The 10,411-nt window shown below is 39.0% G+C and overlaps 1 protein-coding gene across 1 annotated transcript in view; it reads right to left on the reverse strand.

The window, feature by feature from the left end:
* poc1b (POC1 centriolar protein B) overlaps positions 1-10,411 on the reverse strand; it is a 43,487-nt gene extending 33,076 nt beyond the window's left edge. Inside the window, exons 1-9 of the mRNA XM_080027118.1 lie at positions 10,323-10,411; positions 9,734-9,905; positions 8,918-9,097; positions 8,254-8,361; positions 7,756-7,871; positions 7,188-7,321; positions 6,489-6,557; positions 5,471-5,623; positions 4,236-4,307 (exon numbers count right to left, since the gene is read on the reverse strand). Of these exons, the coding sequence (XP_079883244.1) occupies positions 4,236-4,307; positions 5,471-5,623; positions 6,489-6,557; positions 7,188-7,321; positions 7,756-7,871; positions 8,254-8,361; positions 8,918-9,097; positions 9,734-9,879 (978 nt within the window). The 5' untranslated portion in view covers positions 9,880-9,905; positions 10,323-10,411. The remainder of the gene's footprint in view (positions 1-4,235; positions 4,308-5,470; positions 5,624-6,488; positions 6,558-7,187; positions 7,322-7,755; positions 7,872-8,253; positions 8,362-8,917; positions 9,098-9,733; positions 9,906-10,322) is intronic.

Consider the following 10,411-nt stretch of genomic DNA (forward strand, 5'->3'; position numbering starts at 1 on the left):
CATGAAAGAAGAGTGAAGCTATGTTGTTGTTACATTTGAAAAGATTTATCAACTGATTACAACTTTGTAAACACACATTTATTCACGCTAGTACACTTCTAAGGATAAAGAAGTGAGAGAATACATTGGTAATGCAAACAACAAAAGGATATGTTTCATAAATAGAATTGGTAGGTTTAGACTTGGGGCATTTACTAGTTACACTCGTTTAAATACATTTAAAAAAGATTATTTTGTGAATTATGAATCCATTAAAAGTCTTAGAAGATAGGAATCGTTGTTTTAACATGAATTGATTTCTTTTCACCATCCCTAATGTAGAGAGACACGTGGTTTCCAACGTGACTCTGGGATAGCAAAAGGAGATCATTAAAAAGCAAATACTTTAGGTTGTTCAACTAAGAAGTCACTCTTTCTCCAAGAACATAACAACAAAGGCCTTTACAATGAGAACGTTCAATAGAAATCAAAAAGTCTTTCAATATCTTTCAATATCTCTCCCTCCTCCACTGTGCAGATAACTGGAAAGACCTTCGAAAAGACTACTTCACTCTCAGTTAAGAGTTTAAAAACAGCTTTTTAGTATCTATCACGCAAAGGCTTTATGATTTACTGTGAGGAATGTTCCATGCTGTACCCAATAGGTGAATACAGAGGTCAATCTGATAAAACATTTTTTTTCAATACTCTGAACCAAAAATCTGAACTTCTAAAGCACTTTCATCAACTAAACTTCCCATAATCATTTAACTCTGTTTTTTTTTTTTACCAAAACCTACATTTTTCCTGTTTGTTTTCAACAATGTATATCTACATATAATTAGTTATATATTGCTAAAATTGCATTATTATTCAAACATTTCTGGAACAATTGTTTTGTGTATGTACACAAAACACTGGCACATTGATCATGATGGTTATCTATAAGTTACAAATGATAGACTACCCTGTTCACCTGCAGTGTGGAACCGTAATGCCATGTAATTAATTTTCACAACACTAGGGGGCAGTGTTTTACATGCAACTTAAAAGGTCACATATTATGCTAAATGCACTTTTTAAATGTGTTCTAACATATCCATGGGGCCACGGTGTGCCTAGAGACTGCCAAAATATTAAAAAAATAACAATCTCTCCTTTTCTCACTGTCCCCCTTTCTGAAACCCCCAATACTCCCCCCCAATATACTCCAGTCAGAATTCTCGCCGACTATTACGTAATAGTCGGCACAGCCACATCCCCATATTTTCTTTATATGTCCATGCTTCCGATGCTTCCCCCACACATTAGTAACCAGACATTTCCACCGTGCAGTGGTCTATGATAACCCCACCCCCCCATTTCTTATTGGTCCACGGCCCCGAGATCCCGTGCCCGAGATCCCATGAGATCGTGTTGAAAATTTTCCAAGCGACAGCCATGTTGCTTTCCCCGCTAAGCGACAAGATGCCCATAGCCTACAGCCTGAATGTTACATACACCAACACAGAATGCTTTTGCTCATACTCCACTAATTTATCTTAACCACAGCAGTCTATGCCTACAACGGATAGGAAGCTACTTGTGGGTTTTTGCAAACAGTGAAACTGAAAGAAATGTTTTTATTGGTATTTTTGCCTGACTGGTGTATAGCTATTTAGCTTTGGGACAAGCATTCAGCTTTTGCTCATAAAAACATAATTCTATTACCCACACCAGTCTGGAAATGCCTCGTTTTTAACAGGACAAAGGATTGTAACTTAAAGAGGACCTATTATACTACTTTTCTGGTCTTAATTTCTTATTTTACACTGCTATAGAGCAACCTGACACGAATCACATCACAAAAAACTATGTAGATTTTCGGGAAGCTCTTTCTCTTATTTTGGCGATCCAGCACGTCCTGTCAACACTTGAGTGTGTGTGCTTCGGCCATCTCCGCTCCCTCCGCCTGTGCTTCGGCCATCTCCGCTCCCCCCCCCCCCCCCCTCCTGCAAACCCCACTCCGTTGTGATTGGTTACCTTCCTTCCGGAACACTTTCAGTGGCGGGAAGCGCGAGCATGGACCTATAAGGGTGCGAGGCAGACGCGAACAGGGAAGTGACAGCATTACCATACATGGAAACATCCGCATGGTGACGTCACGAAGTTTCATGCAACGTCACAAATTTTCAAAGGGTAGACCGCTTTGAACACGTGACTTCTCGACTGGCTAGAATAGTGTTTAGTGCTCTGCACAGACACCCCAGACGGTCAGCAGGGAATACGTCGAAATGCATGTAAGTCATTATTTGATAATTTAGTATGGTTAAGCATGACTATGAATCATCATAACAACGTTTATAGGTCATAAAAGTCAAAAAGCATCATAGGTCCGCTTTAATAGTGTGGAAGTCAATTTTGAAGATATTTTTTTCACTCATTTGTGTGGTATATTTAGCCGGTAGCTCACGGGCTAGCTTCGAGACAAGCACTGAGATTTTGGTCATAAAAACATAATTCTTTTATCCACACCAGTCTGGAAATGCCTTGTTTTTAACAGGACAAAGGATTGTAACTTAATAGTGTGGAAGTCAATTTTGAAGATATTTTTTTCACTCATTTGTGTGGTATTTTTATTTTATTTTATCGTCTGAGTCTTATTTTTAGCGTTAGCGCCCATGTAGCTTCTGTTGTAGCACCAAGTTTTGCTCATAACACGCTGTTTATACTCCCCACAGCAGTCTGAAAATGACTCGTTTTTAACATGACAAAGGATGGGAAGATATCAAACTTTGAAGCTACTGTTTTCACTGGTTTTAATCATGTCAGGTCATGTCAAACTGTTCTCTTAGCTTAGCTCCGGCCCGGAGCCACTGTGTTCGCAGTCACGGCTCACGTAGTGTCTCTCTAGTATCGCGAGAGCACGGCAGAGACGGTGGGAGAGCCCCATGGCCATATAAAGAAAGCCCGGCAGAGAGGTGGGAGGGGCCAGCCAGATCGCACAAATATAGGTCATCCTGAGACCAGAGGACAATCAGGGTATAGAGGCTTGCTACAATAAATGATCTGAACGGGTTTTTCAGCAAACATCTAAAAAAATAAGTATTAGGGACTACTTAGACCATTGACAGCAAAGTGCATAATATGTTACCTTTAACTCGGATGCTGATACTGCTGCTCATGGACCACATCAGTACCGTTAACTGTGGTGTTGTAATAAATGCATTTTCAAAATCTCAGCAAAGAATTACAATTATTATTTTCTGAAAGGCCCGACTAAAAAAAAATTATGAGCTAGGGTTTTCTACAATGGCCTTTAACATGCCAGTGATACACATATTGCAGCACACAACTGAACAATTCGTCCTTGCTGTAATTAAGACCAAACTGCATCCACCTCATGTTTAGTTTATCTGGGATTTGTGGACTAAGCATTTAGCACTAATTCCCATCCAGGATTTCAACTTGCTACTAAAAGTTCAAGGCCAGGTCATTGGCACTGCCCTGCCAACCTGAATACGACCCTCAGAAACATTAAGAATGGTCTAGAAAAGCATAACCTGTCATTTGGATGGTTGATGGATAGAAAAAAATTAATCGAAAAAATATACGAAGAAAAAACTGCTGAAAAAGTTGGAGAAGTAGGCTCGTAATTGGAAAGCAAGAAGTATATTTCCCCTGCTGCTCAGTGGTCGGCCGTAGTACTATGTCAATATTTACAAAGTTAGAAATTCATAAATTGAATCATGTTATCATATATCTGCATTACTGAAGTCACTGTATTGTAGTTGTGCTCTGTAGCTCTGGTGTGTGTATGTATGTAGAATTGTATGATCACGGTAGTTGTGTGTGTTATCAAGCAAATGTCTTTATTAGGATATACACTCATTAAAGAAAGTGTTGCTTTCTACATCACTGACACATGAATGGTCCTTGGAGTTATTGGTTGGTCGGGTTCAATACTGCAGCAGACAATAATAATAAGTACTGGTCTGCACTGCCACCTGGTGGTCGTCAGAATATCACCTTACAAACAGACTACCTTGAATTTACTAGTGTTTGTGTGCGTGTGTGCGTGTGTGTGTTTGGCATGCGTGCTTGTGTGCGTGCATGTGGGTGTGTGTGTGTGTATTACCATTGTTGTGTGGTCTACTGTTTATTTTTCTACCACTCGTTAATTAACATGATCACATATACAGTGTATTACATGTGATGTGAGATTTGACTTGCTGTTTTCATGTCTGTGAGACTACAGATGTCCTACTTCAGCTTACCGTGGTTCTGTGAACACCCAGCTCTATGACGCGCGGGTCTGTGGACAGAGTGTCAGTGACCGGTTGACTGATCTGAAGAGAGGAAGATTCAAAGAGTTTATTGTCATGTGCACAAGAAGAAAACATGTTCTCATACAATGAAACTCTTCCTTTGTTTTCCAAAGACTGAATGCCAAGAAAGAGATATAAAAGTATGCAATATACAATAGAGAAGTAAAATAGAAAAAAGCAGAAACAATATAGCATATAATATACGGGAGAGTTAAAAAGGCATTTTAAAGGAAAGTTATAAAGCTGAATAACACTCCCCTTCCAAACTGGAGAACATATGTAACTTTACATTCACTTTTCATTCACTCACTATCACTTTGCCGGCCCTCTGGCTGTCTTTGTGTGCTGCTTTTGCTCTTCCCTGTCTCTCTCCTCTCTCAAGTGGTTCCTGGTGGATGGAGCTGCACAATCAGACCAGATGGCTGCATATATAAAGCTCCTCTAGCTCTCTCCCTCTCCAGACACCATTATTACAGTCACATAGCTGTTTACACTACTATTTGAATGTGGACACATCGGACACACGCGACATAAACCACCTTCCGAATGTGTTTTTTGTGATCCGATCTCAATGCGTCTTCAATGCGTCAAGAGTGTGTTTCCACCAGTAGTTAAAGGTGTCCACTTGTTTTCGGATCACTAAAACCACATGTTAGGGCCAAGTTGTTTTCCCTTAGATATCATAATTGTATAGTATATAATTAGGACTTTAAAAAAAAATTGTATTCAGCCCAATATAATTCTAAACTGAACATAGTCTAGAAAAACTAAATTATCACATATGGGCTGCAACAAATGCCCCCAATTTTGTTTTTACATATTTTATCAATGTCTGAAAGGAAACGCCCCTAAAGCTGTAAAATGTTCTAGTTTGAATATGAAGTGTATGTGTATGTAAAGCCAAACTGACCTGACACTCACACACACACACACACACACACACACACACACACACACACACACACACACACACACACACACACACACACACACACACACACACACACACACACACACACACACACACACACACACACACACACACACACACACACACACACACACACACACACACACACACACACACACAAAAATGGGATATTAGTCACAGTCAGGCAGACAGACAGACAGACAGACAGACTAGCTGGAATATGAAGTGCACATGTATGTAAAGCCAAAGCGACCTGGATGTCAGAGGGCCTTGGCTGGTGTAGGTGTGGTATCCTGGGGTGTATATCAGTGACGTGGGGCGGGGGGTCAGGGGTGGACCTCCGGCTGTGCTGCTGCAGGACCTCCAGGTAACATCTCCTGTCAAAGTTTGTCCTCCACATCAGCACCTGAGGGGAGCAAGAGACCAGACAAACAACTTCAAAGACCAAGATTACTAGGATTTCTTCTTAGGATATTAATACGTTGTGGGGGGCTGTGGCGAATTGGATAGGGTGGTGGACCCGCAACTATAGGGTTGGAGGTTCGATCCCTGGTCTCCCCGCCACATGTCAAAGTGTCCCTGAGCAAGACACTGAACCCTAAATGTCTCCTGATAGTTGGCTAGCACCCTGCGTGGTAGCTGCTGCTATCGTTGTATGAATGTGTGCTCCAGTTAAGTCGCTTTGGATAAAAGTGTCTGCTAAATGACATGTAATGTAATGTTGGAAAAAATGACCTATAATACAGAGCACAGGGAAAACAGAAATTAAAATAACACACATGTAGATAAAACTAATTAAGTAGAAGCAAGTTTAAACAGGTGTGTATCTATCTGTCTTTTAAACAATGGGAGAACGTACCAAAAAAGTAGGAGCTACTGCCTGAAAAGCACATCTACCACAGAAAGTAAAAGTACAACCTTGAAGTGGCATAGTTGCTTATAATATAACATGTATTGGGGTGCTGCATGTCACCCCCCCCCCCTCTCTCCCTATGTCTCCCCATTTCAACTCTGTACTACCCAATACACCTTGAAAATGCCCAAAGAATTATCTTAAAAAAAAATGTCATCCTCTGGAGATTTTAAATCCAATGGGAGAGTGCTCCAATATTTAGGAGCTACCGCCTGAAAATAATTTAATTAGAAATGTACTTTAATACCTAAATCTGCCACAGAGATTAAAAATACAACCTTGAACTGAAGTTACAAAGATATAGGGAGAATATATTGGGATTATATGGAACAACATTATGTCATCTTAAAACACCGACCTGACTATCGGCTCCCCCCGAGGCAAACAGCTCTCCGGCCCTGGAGAAGGCCACTGTCATTACAGCACCCTGGAAGACACAGTCAACAATGTGAACGAATACTATAAATTAACTATGACAAACACCATCAATGTATAATGTTTCATTTAAATGGGGGCAGACAGGATATCATTGAAGTGGATGAAAGCATGACGGTAAAATTTGAATTGCCCGGCAAAGAATACTGGCAACGGCAACAGTAGATGGCACTGCCTTCGAAAGTTACATTTGGTTTACTTTTTGCACGTCTCTGCAATGGAATTTATAACCGGGTGTTAAGTGGCTACTCAAAAGTATTGTGGAACTCGAATCAATAAACTTATGTTGTAGAGGGAATCTAACATAACATTTTAGGGAGAGATTTAACCTACATAATATAATATTAAGAGAAAGCTGGATTCTAAGGCTATTTGCATTAGAAAATATAGGCTATACAATAATGGACTAATTTAGAGTGGGATATTATCTGATGTGTGTGTGTGTGTGTGTGTGTGTGTGTGTGTGTGTGTGTGTGTGTGTGTGTGTGTGTGTGTGTGTGTGTGTGTGTGTGTGTGTGTGTGTGTGTGTGTGTGTGTGTGTGTGTGAGTGAGTGAGTGAGTGAGTGAGTGAGAGCGAGCGATCGTGCGTGCGTGCGTGCGTGTGTGTGTGTTGTAGCCTCACCTTGTGTCCGTGCAGTGTGTATATGAGCCGGCCCTCCAGTAGATCCAGGATCTTCACTGTGCTGTCACTGGAACCACTGATCAAGTAGTTGTTAGAAGGGTGGAAGGAAAAGCTGTTGATTCCAGAGCTGTGGACTGATACCAATAAACAAACAAAAAACACATTGAGACCAACTTAAGGACATTTGTAATGATGTTTCAGGTAATAACGTGTAATATACAGCTCCAGAAAAAAATAAGAGACCGTTCTGGATTTTTCTCAAATCATCATTACTTATTGAAAATGCTCTTAATGAAAAAAAATTAGAAATGTTGACAGTAGTTTATATTATAAAACCAAAATGTTCATTCTACTCAAACATTTGCCTATAAATAGTAAAACGAGAGACACTGAACATTTGGAGTGGTCTCTTAATTTTTTCCGGAGCTTTAGGTATATTTTGGCGTTATCTAGTGGTGGAAGTTCTAGATTGCAATGCTGCCTTGTTTCTAAACACAGAGAATTTACAGAAGCTAAGTTGGCCTTCAAGGACAAGAAGTTAGTAACTTGACCTGATATTTTGACCAACCCTGATAATGCTGAATGAGCTTGTTGGTGCGTAGATCCCAGATCTTCAGTGAACTGTCAGATCCCGATGAGGCGATACAGGTTCCACTGGAGTTAAAATCAACAAACGTCGCTGATCTGAAAAAATGAAAACACACAATGGAGTCAGTTACCTGCAGCAGTTTAAATAATACACATTAATAATAGTTACGGGAGAGATGAAGCAATGGTTGAACAACATTGATTAGTTTTTTATATCAATTTGTAAAAAACTAAATAAATAAAAATGTAATTTAAAATCTAAATTAATAATTATATGAAGTGAAATGTTGGCCTTTTATCTGATATTAAAATCGGATTTGGAATTATATTGATTCCAGCATAAAAACAGGGATAAACATGATGTATAGAAATTGTAATTGTAATTGTTTTGTAATGTGAGTATGTTGATTAAAAGTGATGGTTAATATACAGCTAAGAAGAATAACAGGACACTAAAGCAGGTAGTTTTAGGACTCACCCTCCATAGTCAGAGAAAGTGTTGATACAGTGTTTGGTGGACGTGTCCCACAGGCGCACGGTGCGGTCGTCTCCACAGGACGCTATCAGTCGACCGTCCGGAGAAAACCTGGGATAAGGAAAAGACAAAAAATTGCTAGTTAGACCACTGGAAAACAATCTATTTATCCACCAATTCTCTACTACTGCACACCTACAGTACACACTGCAGCCAATCATAGTGACCACCGAATGTTATCTAGTAAGTAGATGTTAGTGTTTAAGAAAGTGAATGGGTCACAACATTAGAAAAATATTCAGTGCTAGTTTTATTTAATTTTACTAAAAAAAAATTGTGTGTCTGTGTCCGTTTTAATTTTGTGATCCCTCCAGTTTATCTTGTATCACTTTGTGGTTTCTTTTATTGTATCCCCTTTAAATAAATAAAATTATAATAATAATATATTCCAAAAGCGCATTAATTGCATTTATCTTGGTTTGCAAAAAGTATTCCTGATTTTCCTTTTTTGTTTGTCTTTGGCAAACAGGAAATCAACCTAAATTCAGAAAGTGCCTAAAAGTGCTAAAGCTATTTTCAAGGTAACCTACAATACACACGCACACACACACACACACACACACACACACACACACACACACACACACACACACACAGGTGTGTGTACCTGGCACAGCGAACCCAGTTGTTGTGTTGGCTGAGACAGTAGACAAAGCACTGTCTGTGAACGCTCCACACTTTGACAGACTTGTCATCAGATGCAGTCACCAGATTCTGTCCGTCGTGAGAGAAAGAAACACTGCGCACAGGGCCCGTGTGCGCTTTGAACACTGTCGAATCTCCTTTACTATGGCACACAGACAAATAAGAAAGATTTAAAACAGTCACATGTAGTCACACATATATTTTGGGCAAATTACTGGTTCACAGTTAAAGGGGAAGTCAGCGATTCTGGAGAATGCTTGTTGTCAAAATCCCTTTTCTTTCAAAATCAGTGAATATCAAATACACAGCCTATGGTATGTAAACAAAGAGGGCCCACCATAGCTAGCAACGTGCCAGTTTACAGAGCCAATGCTGTGTATACACAGAGTACGGACAGGTAAAGGATCGTGATTTTTACAAAAATTGATTTAGTCAACAAGCGTTCTCCAGAATCGCTGACTCCACCTTTAAGCTTCCAGTGTATTGATGCATGCACCACTTGTTTTACATTTCATATATCGGTCCAATAATTTGACTAATTAATAAGTAAACACAAAGGCCCTGATTAAATGGATGTGAGCCTATAAAAAATAAAATAAAATAAAATAAAATAAAATAAAATAAAATAAAATAAAATAAAATAAAATAAAATAAAATAAAATAAAATAAAATAAAATAAAATAAAATAAAATAAAATAAAATAAAATAAAATAAAATAAAATAAAATAAAATAAAATAAAATAAAATAAAATAAAATAAAATAAAATAAAATAAATACATGGAAGGTTTCCACAGTCTGACGGTCCTGTCCTTGGAGGAAGTGGCGACCATGTTTCCACAGGGAGAGAACTGAACCCCGGTGATGACATCATTATGACCGACCAATCGAAACGCTCGAGCCTTCGGAGCAAGATTCCAGATCATCAGTTTCTTATCCACCGACCCTGAGGCTAGAGGGGGACAACAGACAGAAACATATAAAGCTTTATTGCAGACACAGGTTCATATAACACATCATACAGTATTAAAAGGAGATACAAAAATACAAGAAAAATACAATAGAAAGATGAATGTAGAAAGTGCAGTTAAAGCTCATCCAATACAATACAATACACAGACAACAACAGCAGTTCAGATTGCAGAAAATTTAAACATATTAAATTACTGGTATTCAAAGAGATTATTAAATTGAGTAAGGTGAGAGTAGTTTGTATTTTTAACCTTTACTTTAGTCTAATATGAAAGAAGAAGAGCACAAGCTTTCTTTATCAGCTCTGTCTTTCATTGGTTACACTTCTGGGAAGGTCAATCCGTTCATCAAGAATAATATGAACCTTTAAAGTGCCATAAATACAGCAGATAATTACCCAGTTGTTTGCCGTTTGGATTGAAGTCTGCGCAGGTGACGGCATCTTTGTGGCCGTTGAAGTGTCTCTCCAGGGTTGGGTCCTCCTGT

This window comes from Ammodytes marinus (assembly GCF_949987685.1).
Source record: "Ammodytes marinus genome assembly, chromosome: 5".
Taxonomy (NCBI): Eukaryota; Metazoa; Chordata; class Actinopteri; order Uranoscopiformes; family Ammodytidae; genus Ammodytes; species Ammodytes marinus.